The sequence below is a fragment of the Rhinolophus hipposideros genome (genome assembly GCF_964194185.1).
Source record: "Rhinolophus hipposideros genome assembly, chromosome: 6".
NCBI classification, from domain to species: domain Eukaryota; kingdom Metazoa; phylum Chordata; class Mammalia; order Chiroptera; family Rhinolophidae; genus Rhinolophus; species Rhinolophus hipposideros.
The window spans coordinates 52,633,033-52,650,142 of NC_138052.1; the positions used below are offsets into that span (position 1 = coordinate 52,633,033).

At 40.6% G+C, this 17,110-nt stretch overlaps 1 protein-coding gene across 17 annotated transcripts in view; it reads right to left on the bottom strand.

Moving 5' to 3' along the window:
- NFE2L2 (NFE2 like bZIP transcription factor 2) overlaps positions 1-17,110 on the bottom strand; it is a 127,160-nt gene that overhangs the window by 25,657 nt on the left and 84,393 nt on the right. For 2 of the 17 annotated variants that reach the window (XM_081050979.1, XM_081050987.1), the window contains exon 1: positions 3,245-5,164. The exons of 6 other annotated variants lie outside the window; for them this stretch is intronic. In XM_081050979.1, the coding sequence (XP_080907105.1) occupies positions 3,245-3,247 (3 nt within the window). In that variant the 5' untranslated portion in view covers positions 3,248-5,164. Of the gene's footprint in view, positions 1-329; positions 446-3,244; positions 5,198-5,379; positions 5,464-5,674; positions 6,447-16,065; positions 16,198-17,110 lie in introns of those variants that run through there. 9 more of the 17 variants (XM_081050982.1, XM_081050975.1, XM_081050973.1 and 6 more) reach the window with 8 other exon arrangements.

Genomic DNA, 17,110 nt, shown 5'->3' on the forward strand with positions numbered 1-17,110 from the left:
TGGTATGTGGTCAGAATACAAAGTTGACTTTGTCAGGCAGATACGGAATCAAAAAATTGAGTTGCTAACAGATGCCTTGCAGATTTAAGTTGTGTTTTGTCTGTTTGTTTGCTTGATTTTTAATGGGAAAAGATAATGAGGCTCAGAAATGCAGAGCACAGAACTTCTTAGAGGAAGGCTGAGTTCTGCCCTAGCTTCCAGGCTCTCTGACACCTATCCCAAACACATGCCTTTTCCATGCTATCCCAAATAATCTAGACTGCAGCCTAGCACACGCCACAGTCCAGACACAACACAGAAAAATTCTGCTGACTAATTTGGGAAAAAACCTTTTGATTGAAAAATTATCACCCAGCGGGCCGGCCTGGTGGCGCAGGCGGTTAGAGCTCCGTGCTCCTAACTCCGAAAGGCTGCCGGTTGGATTCCCACATAGGCCAGGTGGGCTCTCAAAAAAAAAAAAAAAAAAAAAAAAAATTATCACCCAAATCTCCATGAGGTATTCAAGAGCTCAAGTAATATTTACTGAATTTCAAATATTTGCCAGGCACTTTAAAACACAGTTCCCAGATTTGTGGTGTTACTCTTAAGGCTGTGAAGGTCAGTGATCAAATATAGCAACAGTTCCTTTCATGATTTAAGACGTCCTAACCAGATTTTCTAAGCCACTACAGAAATCTCATCAATGGGCACCAAGCACTGAGCCAGGTTCTCTAGGGCACTGATTCTCCAATCAGACTGCATACTGGAGTCTCTTCGGAAGCTTGAAAAAATACTGACGTCTGGGTCCCACCCCCAGAGACTTTGATTTAATGAGGGATATGGCCTGGGCATCAGTATTTTAAAATAGATTCTAATAGACAGCAAACCAAACCATTGCTATATGGAATAGAAAGAAATATATAAAGTGGAAACAACTCAAATATCCATCAACTGCATAAGTGGATAAATAAAATGTTGTGTGTCATACAATGGAATAGTATTCAGCAATAAAGATGGAGTCCTGATATATGCTACAACGTGGTCAAACCTTACCCACATTATGTTAGGTGAAAGAAGGCATTCACACAAAACTACGTATGTTATGATTCCATTTACATGAAATATCCAGAACGGACAACTTCATAGAGAGAGAAAATAGTTGAGTGGTTACCAGGGACTAAGGAAGTTAGAGAGAAATACTGAGTGACTGTTAATGTATAGGGTTTCTTTTTAGGGTAATGAAAATGTTCTAAAATTGATTGTGGTGATGGCTATACAATTCTGAATATACTAAACCACTGAACTGTCCACTTTAAAGGGTGGACTGTATGGTATTTGAATTATCTCTTAAGGCTGTTAAAGAGAGAACGAAATATAAATTCTATGCCTAGCTTTCAAGGAATTTACAATCTAGCTGTAGAGGGGGGAATAAAGGATACACAGATAAGACAAGCATCAATATATTTTTTCCAAAGGCCATTAAAGAGAATTGCCTACTGCAGAAAATAAAAACTCTTTAAGTTCAGAAGGAGGCTTCAAAGTCAAAATGATCTGATATTTTTCTGCTTATCCAATCCATCTCTGATTTGTAAAAAAGCAATGGAGAGTTCAGATCTCTTTAGTATGTTGCTGATAATACAGGCACAAAGTCTCAATTTCCAAGCTTGTGGGAAAGGAATGACTACTTAGGATTACTAAAAAAATATATTTTTAATGCTTCAGAATACAGGCTGGTGATGGATTATAATGACCCTCAAAAGTCATTTATCCACAGGGCCTTTGAAAAACAGACGTGAGACTCTAAATCCTTCCTATGCCCTGGATTCGTCTTTACTACTAGCAGAGTTTACAAACTCTCACACACACAGAGACTTTCACATCTGAGACTTTGTAACATACAGTTATTATAGGGTCCTTAATGCAGATGAGTAAGAACAATTCTGAAAACAATCGGTTTAATGATAAGAACTACAAAATAAAGTATTTAAATTTGAAATGTACTATTTTCAAAATTCCAGATAAGCCTTTAATTGGATAGATTTGAGCCCTTAACTCTTGCTTCAATTCAGAAATGCCAAAATTTGAACCAAAGGTTTTTGCTGGCTGTTTTCAACTCAAATTCTCTCCATTCTAATCACTTTCCTTCAACCTGGGTTAATCCATCTGTCCCACTCTTCACCACCGAACTTACTTTGGATCGCTACCTCAAAATGAAGAGAGCCAACAGAATAGGCGAATGCACCAACTAACGCAAACAAAGGTGAACAGAGACTCACTAGCTAAGAGATTTAATTAAGAAAAAGGAAAAGGAAAATCCGGTCCCTGAAAAACGCGAGGCAGAATCTCAGACACTCCTGGAATCCCAGAAATTTTAAAAACGATCATTATATTAAGAAATGATCCTGCCTCTCTAAATTAACCTCCCCTTCCAGCCACGCCTGGGTCTTCCTTAAAAGGCCTTAAAATTGAAATAGGACAATTCCATTGACAGGTGTATTGACTCTCACTGTATTGAAGTCCACCTCCCCTCTCACATACACAGTTACAGAATTTCTTGGGAAGTAAAAAAGGCTAATCTTTTTCATTCCTGCCTCTCCCCAGTTTTGCTCATTTTTTCCACTTTTTAAGTGTGAGCATTCCTCCTATTCAAAGTTTAACTAGTCCTGGTCCAATCTGGAAGTGGTGATTAAGAAATGTGACAGTCAGATTACCTCAGTCTGAATCCCACCTGCGACTCAAGAGTTGGGTCACTTTATGCAGGACTCCTGGCCTCTCTGTGCCTCTTTTCTCACCTGGAAACTGCAGATAATAGTATTTCTCATGGTGTTACTGTGACATTACGCATGTGAAGCAATTATCACACTGCCTGGTGCATAAGGAAGTGCCCAAGAACTCATCTATTATCGTCTTAGTGCCAAATTCTTCCTGCGCCAGACTTCACACTGAAACCTTAACCTCAAGTCAAGGAAAAATTAAAGAGGAAATATTATTTATGCAAAAACCCCTTTAAATAAATGTGTTCAGCCAGTAGACAGCAAATTCCCAGGGGAAAAAAAGTGTGTATGGTCCAGAGGGTTCCTTTGCTCATGCAGCTCTGTAAGTATAATTCATCCTGAATAAAAATAAATATTAACTCATCTTAAAGAGAGATGAGATCCCCCCCCCAGCATTGTTTATAAAAACCCAAGTTAACAAAAAAGAAAGATTCCAAAATGGCCTAAGTTATTTTCTAATGCAGAAAGACAGATGTGAATTGTGTATTTACCATCCTATATGCTGCTTCCACAATCTCAAGAAATTTTTCACATCCAAAAAGTCAAGTTGGTCTTTGGTTAATATTCATTCAGGAAATGAGAGATCTGTCCCATTTTTCTTTTTAAAAATAATCTATGTAGTCCAAGATCAACTTCATCTCTCATACACAAAGTACTTTGTCTCTCCAAGACACCCTTGAAAAGAGTTCATGGTTCCTTCCACCTGTTGGAGAAAGAATCTAAGGCTCTCCTTACTGACCTGTTCATGAACACCTTTTCTGTACAGAGGTGAAAACCAGGATCTTAGTACCACATCACACCTGGAGTTTCTCTGACCAAAGTACAGAATCCACTCTTTGTTCAAATCTTTCTGGACTACAAACAGTGATTTAATATGAATCACAGGCATGAAATTGATTCTAAATTTTACTCCATTTTCTTTTTCCATAGTCTTCAAATGTATACTATTGATGTCTGATTACAAAGACAGAAAAGGAGTTACCTTACCAAACAAAACTGAAAAATTCACATTTAAACGAGAAAGCAGTATATATGCCGTATGCTTCTGCTTATGGAACGTTAAATTACATAGCAAAAAAAAGTAAAAGGAAAAACAAAATAATGGAGAGCTCCAGGTTACAATTCCTGAATTTAGGAAAGCTAAAGGCCATTAGCATTATACATGCTTTTGTCATATAGATGGCTATATAGATTACTCTTGAACAGCTTGTAAGTCCGAAAGCATACTTCTTCATACTGGTGAAAACCAGGGGAATACATTCCCTATTATTACTGGGGGAAAGTTCAAGACTGTAAACAGCTTCAAGGAAAAAACAGCATAATTAATACATTGCTAATGACTTAAACCCTTTTTTTACATCTTCAGGATCAGTCTAAAACATTAGGTTTATGGGCATAAAGATATTTACTGTACTTATTAAGTAATACATTTCCTTGAACCAAATATTTTTTCCTCAGAACCCAATTACCAAAACATTGGAAATATAAATATCTACACCTTTAAAAGTCCCTACAAAGTATGAATAGAAACTTTTCACTTTTACCACAATTTAAAGAACTTTATAGCACAATATTATGTAACACAGGTGTTTCACCCTCTCTCTGCCGTTGCAAAAGAAGCAACATGCTAAGAAATCGAGGCAAATTCTCAACAGAAAAGGAAAATTATACACAGCACCCAAAGGAGAAATAATACACGAAAGCCAAAAACTTAGTAACAGCCTAAAAGCAACAAAAATTCTAATCTACACTCGCTACACTTACCGTTGACAGCACAAAACACAATATCCTGCCTTACACATTTTGGAATTGCAATTCTGAAACGCTAAATCCAAAGACAAAGCCGCCCTGGGGAAAAATAACAATTGCGCAACAGATGAACAGCTCCAACTTGTCCCTTGGCCTCGGCGCGGCAAGGTTTGCACGCTATAAAGCAGGAAAGGGCCAACCGAGGGCCGCCGTGACAACCAACCGGCCTCTGTCACCGGGGCCAAGGCCACGCACGCCGCGTGCGCCGCGGGGAGGAATCCCGCGGGAATCGACAGGTCGGGCTGCGGTCCTCAGCCCCACCCACTCCTCCCGGCGCGTCGAGCGGGGACCCGGGTGCGTCGAGCCTGCACCTTTCCGAGTGCGCGAGGCCCACTTCGGCCGCCGCACGTCGGGGCACCCGAGCGCTCTGCGCACTTGGGGACCTCCCCCGTCCCCCACCAGGGGCTGGGCTTTCTGGCCAAACTGCCTCAGAGCGTGATCCGACGGACACGCTGACTGTTTTGCAAAGGAACAGCCTTAGACGGCCCAGCGGGACGAGCACGCAGTGCCGCAGGCCGCGCAGGTTGCGGGGCCGGGGTCGGCGGCGGCAGAGGAGGGGCTCCGCGTCCCGGCGCGGAGGAGACCTCAGCTCCCCCGAGAGTGGCCCCGTGACTAGGCACATTTTTGCCCGCTGCAAGGCGGGGGAGACGCGCGGCCCCGGAAGGGCCGGGCCGCGCCGGCTCAGACCGCCAGCGTCCGCCCCCTCCTACCCGCGGCCTCGGGGCCGCTCCAACTCGGGGGGCCGCGTGGGGCGCCTGGGTGCCAGCCTGGTGGCCGGGGACGCAGCTAGAGGTTCCCGTTCACCCCACGCACGCACGCGGGCGTAGTCCCAAGCCCCCGCCAGCCGCCTTCCGAGGCCGCAGTCACGTCGTCGGTCGGACCACCCGGTGGCGCCCCGGCTGCCCTCACCGCCCCGGGGTCCCCGCTCCCGCCCCCCGCCCCCCCCGCCCCGGCGCACGCGCAGCGACTCCGGTGCGCGGCCGCCGCCGCCAGGCTCCGGCCCCAGACGGGCGGGGAAGCCGGCTGCGGCTGTCTGTCCGTGCCGGCCGCGGCCCCCTCGCGCCCCTGGCCGCGTCCTGGTACCACAGTGGGGCCCCGAGGCCGGGCAGCACCTGCTGGGACGGCAGTCCTGGCGGCGGCAGCTCCAAGTCCATCATGCTGAGTTCGGGACTGTGCTCTGGGCTCCCCGACGGCGGCGGCCGGGTCCGGGCTGCCGGGACGCGGTGCGGACCAGGCGGCACTGACGGCGGCGGGCGCTCGGGCACTCGCTTCTCGCCGACGCGGCCCGAACAGCCGGCCGGGCTCCTGCCCCGACACGCCTCCCGCCCCCGAAGGCGGGGCAAGAGCCGGGCCTTTCCTTCCCTGAGTGGCCGCCGGGGCGGAGGTGCCGAAAATCCCCCACCCCCGCCCCGGCTGACGCCAGCAGCTCGCGGTCCTGGGGCGGGAAAGGGCCGTGAGCGGGGGTCCCGTGGGCGGCGGCGGGGGGGGTGCCAGGGGGGGGGCTGCTTTAGCTCCCGGTCCCCGCGCTCCGTGTACCCTTCCCGCACATAAAACCCACACTCTCCGCCCGCGAGATTAGCAGTTGTTTGCCGAAGGTCGCTCGGGTGCGGGCGCTTTGAGACAGTTTAAACAGTTGGAACAAACACTCCTGGAGCCCCGGCAAGGGCGCTGGTGTCGGAGCCGCGCCTCCCTGACTCGGAGCTGCAGAACCTTGCCCCGCTTTATCTCGCCCCACCGCCCGAGAGCGGCGCCAGCCCGGGGACGGGGGCAAAGGCTTGGACCCGGCCCCGAGCCCCGGCAGCTGCCCTCTCGCCCTCGGCCCCAGCCGGGACTTGCCCAGGGGAAGTGTGGACCGCGCGGGGAGCTCGTGCTCGCGGTCACCCTGAACGCCCTCCACCTACTCCCACGCGCCTGCATTCTCGCTGAGCGCAGGACGCCAAGGGCAAACGAAGAAGTCTCTTTTGGTTGGAGAGGAGGCAGCAACAGCTTCGTTTTCCCACCAAAGCACACACGCGAGAGCACAGATGGCGTCCTTTAACACTCTGCAGTCCTACGACATGCCATAATCTTTACAAGTTTTCTTTTCAGGTACTCAGGATGAATTTAAAAAGAAAAAAGAAAACAACAAAGTTATAGTTTGTATCGTATGGATCCGGGTTGCCTAGAAAAAGAATTCCAAGTTGTCCACCAAATATTAATAGTTGTAGGCTCATGAATGATTTTTATCTTTGTTATTTTAAATGTTTTCAATTCGCAATGTTTTAACGTTTTACATGAAAAACAATTACTTAAAAATTAATCGCTACCCACAGAAAACTTCAAGTTCTGGAAAACAGGAATACTGTGAAATCTTACAAGATTTAAAAAAGAATTGATAAATTATTTATTTTCTCTTATGCATTAACATAACTCTTTCACAATACTGGTTTCCAGATTTTAGCTTCTTGGAATTATGCAAAACCAGGTGAAGTGATGCCAGCAGTGGTTTTACTATTTCATTCAAAAACCACACACACAGCCCCTTGGCTATCACAGAGCAACGCCCAAAGAACTTACTTTCTCTTGGTTGCATAATTTGACATTCCCAGGATTTATCTGTAAATTTATATGTTCAAATAGTCCTTGGGGTAAGTGAAGCCTACATTAATTGCTTGTAATTGAAGCAAGTTTCTTCAACTTGAATTAAACCTTTTTAGCTGTTATGTGAAAAGCCTGCAAAATAATCTGCACACTGAAAACAAACAGGAGAAATTATTTACAATGAACCTGACATGAAACATGCAGAGATATAATGAAATGACATTTCTGCGTCAAAGAAGGGCAAAGAGTATATTGTTAACAATTGGAGTTACTTATTGAAACTACTACATTGGAGAAGGTAGACAATGAGCCCAGGAGGTAGGAGATACCAAAGGCATATATAACATACACAAACTCCCCAAGGAGTTTGTAAAGTGTTTGGTATTTCCTTGTTAAGCAACAAATTGCCATTGACTTTAGACTCAATGAAATAACCTTTAGTTTTACAGAAGTGAAACTGCTGGGAGTATATTATTTTAGGCACCTGCAGAGTACATATTTTCAAAGGGAGTAGAACAATATGATAAGAGTCTGAACATGTTTAAGAAAAATAAACGCTAGGGAAAAGCTGTTTGGCATAAGAAAAGGGAACCCCAGTCTCATACCCCCGACATAAAGCAGTTTCCCAGTCTTTGCAGATATTGAAACATTGTCTTTATGTTAGGCGTTGCCTTCCAAACTTACATATTGTGCTGTGGGCGCACAGATTCAACATGTTGAGAAGCTCCAGAAGAAATGGAAAGATGATGCTGGTTTTTCTCTCCTGTCCTGGTGCCATGCGAGCCCTTTTTACTGCCAGGCTCTCCTAGCTACTGCTTTATTTTTCCCCCCCAATTGGTTTCACATTCTACTGATCCTTGTACATTAATGTCTGAATTCTTTGATGTCTTTGGAAAGACAACCCTCCATATATGCTTGAAATGTGTCAGTATTGTAATACTTTGCTCTAGAGTTCTCACAAAAATTAAGCATCATCAAGTAAGCCTTCTGAGCACACAGTTTGGATAATGGTAATGCAATGACCAATTTATTTCACTTTCTTCTCCTTGATCTAAGCTGCCAACTTTTTATTTCACTTTCTTCTCCTTGATCTAAGCTGCCAACTTTGTAAGGTCCAAGAAAGTACCTACTGTTTCAAAATCCTTCCTCATCTTGAGTTTTCTTCACTCTTCTTTTCACTTCTCCTTAACTGTAATCCATGTTTGAGCCAGGAAATACCGAGATTCTATTGGAATTATAGCTGAAATTCTGAATTTGTTCAGCTTTCTGTTGGAGCCTATCAAGTAGCTGGTTTTTAAAGATGGCACCTAAGGAATCAGCGTTCTGATACCCATGTAATCTCCTGACACTGAATCAAGGCTGGCCCTCTGACTTGCTTTAACTTACGGGAAGGAGGCTGGAAATGACACAGTGTCAGGTCTCCATCTAAGCTGTAAAAAGATCTGACCACTCTTAATTTTATACTCTTAGAAGTCAGCCATCACATAAGAAGTCTGACTATGTTCATGGGAAGAGAGGCCATAGGGAAAAGCACTGGGGGATGAGACTCCAAGTAGAGAGAGAGGCTATAGGAACCAAGGCATCAGACGGGTGAGTGAGGAAACCATTCTGGACCTTCCAGCCCACCTAGTCAAGCCCTAGAGGACGGCAGTCCCAGCTGCTATCTGACTGCAACCACATATAAAGACTCTAAAGAGACCCGCAGAAGCCTGCCTGGCTGAGCTTAGGGAACATAAAGAACTGTGTGTGAGAGATTATAATAAATTGTTTTCAGGCACTACGTTTTGCTGTGGCTTGTTTCACAGCAATAGATAACCAAAACAGTGTATATTGAATATCAAGATTTCTCCTGGCTGCTTTTTGTTTGTTATCCATTACTGGGAGCACATATAGGATTGGTACTTTGCAAACGCTCAGAAGCAAATTGACTTCCCTGTGAAAGAGGAAGGTGTCTTTCCTATAATATATGCTTGTTGCTACGTACAAAGTAAATCACCTCATCACAGCATGCGTCAGTATCATACCATTAGATGGATGATGGTGAGATCTTCTCCTTATCAAAATACACTTAAGGAACACAGACATTTCAGCAATTAAGTAGATGGAGGAATAAATGCATACAGAGATTCTGGCCCTGACATAACCTCATTTATACCAGTTTTGTAAGATACTTTCTGAATATCTGCTGAGGGAATTTGAACTTCAGGAGCAGCGTGCCTAGTGGATAAACTGAACTCCAGTATAGCAGTGTTCAACATAATTAGTGTATTAATTTCAAAACACACCCATAAACTTGGTTCCTTGGTGTGCACATCTCATTATGCAAACTACTGACACAAAGAACTATCAATCTCTAAAGCCAGTTTTATCTCATAGTTTCCTGCTCATAAGAGAAATGTGCTCTGCAGGAGCCACAGTGCAATGAGTAAAGAAAAACATCCAGAAGTTTAAAAGAGTGCTTCTGAACGATATGTGTTGACATCTACTTAAATATATATGCACAGGAAAAAAATACTGAACATATATGCTCAAAAATGGTAAACATAGTTGTTCTGATTAGTGATGATTTTATTTTCCTCATTTTGTCTACCTGCATTTTCCTAAATGAACATATATTACTTTTATAATAATAAGCAAAACAAAAGTGGGGGTAGGAGTATAAGGGGGGTATTAGCTTTCTACCAATCTACTGAGTCCACTTCATTTTCAAATTGAATTTTAACCACAAGCTTTGGAAATCTTTCTATTCTGTATCTACTAAAGTGGAACCTGGAGAATTTGATCCGATCTTTTTTTTTTTAAATTAAAGATTTTATTGGGGAAGGGGAATAGGACTTTATTGGGGAACAGTGTGTCCTTCCAGGCCTGTTTTCCAAGTCAAGTTGTTGTCCTTTCAGTCTTAGTTGTGGAGGATGCAGCTCAGCTCCAGGTCCAGTTGCCGTTTTCTAGTTGCAGGGGGCACTGCCCACCATCCCTTGTGGGACTCGAGGAATTGAACCGGCAACCTTGTGGTTGAGAGCCCACTGGCCCATGTGGGAATCGAACCGGCAGCCTGCGGAGTTAGGAGTATGGAGCTCTAACCGCCTGATCCAACGGGCCGGCCTGATCAGATCTTTAAGTGTGGTTGTGGTAAGGGTCTAAAAATCCTTTGCCCTTTTAATCTATTGCTATATTTGCAAAGTAGAATAAATGGAATTTTCTATATTTTCCAGTAGAATAGATGGAATTCCAAAGATGGAATTTTATGAATACATCAAGTAGAGAATAAGAACTATAGCATTGGAGTGATGTGCAAAGTGGCTCATACATAACATCACTGTGTGGGGAAAATAGAGTGCACAGACACACAAAAAAACACCGTGTTTCCCCGAAAACAAGACCTAGCCAGACCATCAGCTCTAATCTGTCTTTTGGAACAAAATTTAATATAAGACCTGGTCTTAAATTATATTATATAATACCTGGTATTATATTATTTATATTAATTATATTATTTATATTATATTATACCCAATATTATATTATACCCTATATTATATTATATTTTATATTATTATATTATATTATATTTTACCTGGTCTTGTTATTATAAGACTGGGTCTTATATTAGTTTTTGCTCCAAAAGATGCATTAGAGCTGATAGTCCAGCTAGGTCTAATTTTCAGGGAAACACAGTATACCTAGAGCTATGCCTTCAAGGCTGGTTACCAAATATTGATAATGGGTGTCAAATATCAGATAATTTTCACTTTCTTTGTACTTTTCTGCATTGTTCAAGTTTTTCTAGTACACATTTTTAGAATTCGGGAGGAAATCAGTTAAATTCTTTTCATTTTGGGCAAACAGAAAGCAAGATGCAATGATAGAAGAGCAGAGCATCCTCACAGGCAAGGCTTGCAAACAAAGCCTTTAACATTCTTGAGGCTGGAATATAAAAAAGGGAAATAAGATTTGCCGAGATATTTGTTTACTGGCATTTGTTATACCACGGACTCTCATTTTAGCCTAATATGCAGTATTAGAATTAAAAGAACCCTTGGAGATCTTCTGACCTAATGATGGCAAGTAAGATTTACTTTGCCAACTCCAGTTGATTGGCAAGGCTGTTTACAATGTTTTGCTGAGAAGAATTCAGAAGCAGCTTCCTAATTTGGTAGAAAATTTTCAGTGATTGATTAACAATGTCTGCCATGGACACCGAATGGCAGAGTGGTGTCCTGTATCAGATGTTTTCCCTCTCTGATCTAGTCCAACTCTCTACTTTTACATTCGAGGAAACTGAGGGGTGAAGTGGTAACCAATGATCACAGAATTAGCTATTGGCAGAGCCAGGAGTAAAACATTTCTTGACTCCTGGTATTATGTTCTTCCCATATAACAAATTGACTTGGAGTTTTGAAGGCAAATCTAGTACTGGGCCAGAACTAAAGGGTCAGGTGTAAATTTTATTGACATGTTAGCACCTCATTTTTGGAGGAGATCAATAACCTGATTTATTAAGGGTAATAATTATTTCATGTATTTTGTAAAGTTCCCCACAAATCATGAGATGTGATTAGATCCAATATTATAAATCAGAAGGCTACAAAACAGTTAAATGAATTGCTCAAAGCTCAAGAAAATTATTATCTGAAACTGGCTGGTTCTAAAACCTAGCCTCAGTCCACTCGAGGTCAGGTCTCTGTAGAGTTCTTTGGCTGTGCTGTATTTACTAAGACTACTCACAGCAAAGCTCCCTGAAGATTACATTTTTCCACATTCTGTTTAATTAATTCCCCATGGACAGAATGATAAAGTATTTTTCACTAGAGAGAAAACTTACAAACAAATATGGGAACAGGATTCTACATTGAAGAAGCTCCAAGTGAAGAGTAGGGAGAAACTAAATGGGCTGTTTGCAACTTCAGCCCCTCTACCTAATGGCAGGGTTTTTATCTTTCTATTTTAATGAAGAGGTCTAGGAACAAAGTATAAAATGTACTGACAAGAATATAAGCTATTGTAATTCTTGCACTTATAACAATTAAAGCCCTCTGGTCATGCTTCTAAAAAGACTAAGATACAGGTAACTTTAATGCCAGTTTAGAGCTATCTTTCCTTGTAAGATTCAGGTATCTGTTCATTACATTTCCTTTCTCCTAAATGGAAAATAAAATATTTCAGTCTTTGGGGTTCATAAACTGTCAAAAGTTTGTGATGGTAAATGTATGAATTCACTTGCCTTTTAAAAAATGACATTTGACTATGGGCCATGCACTTTATATGGATTATTTCATTTAATCCTCTCAGAAAACCAATGACATAACTATTAGGTTGGTGCAAAAGGTTTAAAAGGTTAAAAATAATTGCAAAAACCGCAACTACTTTTGCACCAACCTAATATATTATTACCCCTTTAGAAATGAAGAAACTGAGGTTTGGAGAGGCTAGCTATAATTTTATCTATAGTCAAGCAGTTATTAAGTACCTGAGCAGGTCAATCTAGCTCTAAAGTTCTTAAGCATGAAGATTTGCTGCCTCCCATTGATGTTTTTAAAAATGGCGAAGGTTGATTAGGGAATTCGGTAGAAATATTTTGCCTGAATTATCCAGACAATTTATTCCTTTAAAAAACAACAGTTGGGGAGGCTGGTTAGCTCAGCTGGTTAGAGCGCGGTGCTCTTAACAACAAGGTTGCAGGTTCGATCCCGACATGGGCCCTGTGAGCTGTGCCCTCCACAACTAGATAGAAACACCTACTTGACTTGGAGCTGATGGGTCCTGGAAAAACACACTTAAAAAACAAAAAACAAAACAAACAACAAAAAACACACAACAGTTGATGAAGGGTACCCTGCTGGGGCAAGACCAAGATGAGTTAAACATGGTTTCTACTCTCAAGCCTTTGCAGTCCAGGAATAAAACATCGCAATTGCTCATAGTCGGAAGTGGTGAATGCCACAGAAGAAGAAGGCAGTTGATCTAACCAATCTAATGGCAGAGGGTCAGGGTTGTCTCTCCATTTTTATGAAAAACAGTCATGTTGAGGTATAATTGACATATTAGTTTGGTGGAAAAGTAATTGAGGTTTAAAAGGCTAAAAATAATTGCAAAAACCACAGTTTTGCACCGACCTAATACAATAAATAGCACATATTTAAAGCATATAATTTGATAAGTTTTGATATATATATATGTGTGTGAAACCAACTACATAATCAAAATAATGAACATATCTAACACTTCCAAAAGTTTGCTTGTGCCTCATTTTAATCCTGCTCCTCCCTGTCCCCCATTCCATCTGCAGGCAACCACCAATCTACTTTCTGTAACTATTAGTTCGCATGTTCTACAATATTATGAATGGAATCATATAGCATGTACTCTTTTTTAAAAAAAACATCTGCCTTCTTTCACTCTGAATAATTGAGAGTCATATATTTGGTTTCATGTATCAATAGTTAATTCCTTTTTATTGTTGAGTAGTCTTCATTCTCTGGATATACCACAATTTGCTTATCCACTCACATATTGATGGACATTGGGTTGTTTCCATTTTTTTAATTCTTACAAATATAGCTGCTGAACATTGATGTACAAGTCTTTGTACAGATATGCATTTCATTTCTCTTTGGTAAATACGTAGGAGCAGAATGGCTGGGTCATATGGTAGAAGTATGTTTAACTTTATAAGAATCTGCTAGGCCTTTTCCTAGTGGTTATCCCATTTACATTCCCAGCAGCAACCTGTCAAGAGTTCTAGTTCCTCCATAACCTTGCCAGGACTACTTGGTATAGTCATTCTAATACACACACACACACACACACACACACACACACACACATATCATTGTACTTGTAATTGCATTTCATTTTCATTCCCCTGGTAACTAAAGATGTTGACTATCTTTTCGTGGCACAGTAGTTTTAATGTGTAATGTAATGTTTTCTATATGTTGACCGAGAGGAAGTGATATATCCCTACAATATGCTTCATTGTTAGAAACTTTGCTATTAGATAATCAAAGAGGAGGACGTATGGCAAGAAAATATAGTTAACTATTGATTTAAAAGACATGAAAATTTCAGAAAATATAAAATATGCACTTTAATGGATATTTGAATTCTTAAAAAAAGAAACTATGAAATACTAAGCTTTACTTGTGTTTCCTAACTGCATCAACAAGCAACAAATTACTTGTTTCTTTTTCCTCTTTGATTCCTCTTCCTTAGACACCTTAGTTGTTACCATAAACAATTTTAATTAAATTGGTAAAAATCATCTGTTAACTACTCTGACAAGATCGTTGCAGTTTTATTTTTTTTTAAAGGCCATAAACACTGAATACATAGATATTTTATGACAATACAGATTTAAAATACAGAGGACATTTTTGTTATACACTATAGACTTCTCCATAAGGGAACATTATGGAGACATTTCTTGCTAAAGTTTGCCTATTCTGTCTCTTGGGGAAGTAAGTACTGTATTGTCAGCAGCAAGGAATATGTCTTTCAATTTCAATTGTCCACTCCAGGAGGAAGGTCATATAATACCAGCATTTAATCTCCTTATAATCAATTCAATTTAATAAAAAAATCACTGTATGTATTGTGTGAAGTGCCCCTGTGAGATTTGAGTTTATTGAACACCTACTATGTAGGAGGCTATACTTCCAGACACTTTATATGCGTCATTACTAATCCTCACAACACCCACTTTACAGGTGATGAAGCTAAATTCCATCTGATACAGTAACTTGGCCAAGGTCACACAGTTTCATGATACAGTAACTTGGCTAAGGTTCCACGGCAGAGTTCATGTGAAATCTTAGGTTTAACTCATTCCAAAACCTTTGTTCTATTCACTGGGCCAAGCTAGGTCCCAAGATACCACCCAGTGCTTTGTGAATAATTAACGTAGGGATTATGATCTATACTATAATTTTTGTCATGGACATTATTTAAGTGTATGACAATCTTTGAAGAATAAAGCATAATTTTATGCTATTGAGATATAGTAAAGTTGTTTAAACTGTGCCATAATTTTCATGTTGAAATTCAAATTAAGATTTTCATGTATTTGTTTTTCTTTCTTCAGCGCTGCTATTGATCGAAATCTGTAATTCATAAAAAAGAAATTATAATAATGCCTAGAAACCTGTATCTGCTAGTAGCTCAGGGTTAAATTTGAAGAGTATCACTCTAAGGAACACGATTCAGATTTTATAATATGATTCCATGCTTTAAGGTCTTCAAAGCTAAATGCCAGTCAGTGTCAGATACAAATATGGGACGTTACCCAAATTATCTCTTACTACAAATCACCTTCATGATTGCAGTAATTTTTACTTTGTTCTGAGTGAGCTATGCATTAACCGTGCACTATAGAGTGAATGTCTTACTTCTTGGAAGACTTACATAGAGGAGTGTGTATGTTAGGAAATCTGCACCAATATGGCTAGAAAAAAAATCAGGTATCCCTTAAAAAACATAATAATATAAAATATTATAGTATCTTTAAAAATTTGGCAGACTTAATATGGATATTCAAAAACCATAGAGCAAAGCAGTTCAAATGAACAAAAGAAGGCTACAGGAAAGTTTGTAGATAAAAAGGAAAAAAAACAGTAACTTCATTTATGACACTAATCATTTGAATGCAGAGTATTGTAATGACCAAGACTAGCAATGGCCCAGTATAATTTTGTGGTCTTCATGAGCTGTCATGAACACCCTCAGAAATACATTGTATTTATAGCTATAGAGTGCTTTTGTCCAAGAAATTCTCTGTGAAGCAACATAGGATTTAAAAGTCAAATGATAATCGCTCTTAAATTAACATTAATCACAATGTCTCTAACCCCCATTTTGACAAATCCTGCCAAGAACTATGGTAGACAGAATATAAGCACTTGAGACAAACAGATCTGGAATTGCTTACTTATTGGCTGTGTGATCCTGGGGAAGTTGATTAATCTCACTGACATCAGTTTCCTCATCTGTAGCATGAAGGTTGTTGTGAGGCATAATGCATATAAAGTTACTTGTGAAGATGCAGAACGGTTAGATCCTCTGAAATGATCATCCAAAACCAAAAAAAAAAAAAAAAAAAAAAAAAAAAAATACTATATGAAAAGCATTGAAGTAATAATAGACCACTGCCAATCCATAAATATAAACTACTTAGTTCTTTTCATAAATGCTTGATATTTGGCATAATGAAAAGAAGTATTGATCTGAACTTGAGAGACCTAGAGATTCTTAAAAAAAATAAAGGGGTTGGCTTAGACTTAAGCTTCTCAAGGGCCAGGGGCTGTTATTCATCATATCCTATTACTTTTTACTTTACATAATAATATGTAGAGACACTCAATACATATTTGTTAAATGAATGGTTGCATAAGTAGACTTGTTGATTTGTAAGATTCTTTCCAAAATTAACACACTGCTTTATAAGAAGATGATAGGAAAGAGAGTACATTGTATAAACACTGTTTAGTGGTTTTGTGTTAGGGTACATGTATTAAAAACATCAACTGCTAGTTTGGCTAGAGACCTTGGTATTTATATTGAAATGGGGAGGCTGTATATGTTATTTTATACATTTTTAAAATACATACTTAAAATATTCATATTCTACTCATCAAGGAATTATTTATTCAGAGTGAAAGGAATATGATCTTGACAGGGTCTTGTAATGTGAGGTTTGCTTTATTGCACTAAAATGTCAGACTCCAGTTAGAAAATATTTTTAGGAACCCTCTAAAATTTTTAGGAATTTTTAGGAACATTCCCACTGTTGGTGGGAAAGCAGGCTGGTGCAGCCGCTATGGAAGGCAGTGTGGAGGTTCCTCAAAAAATTACGAATAGAGGGGCCGGCCCGGTGGCGCAGGCGGTTGGAGCTCTGTGCTCCTAACTCCGAAGGCTGCCGGTTTGATTCCCACATGGGCCAGTGGGCTCTCAACAAAAAAAAAAAAAAAAAAAAA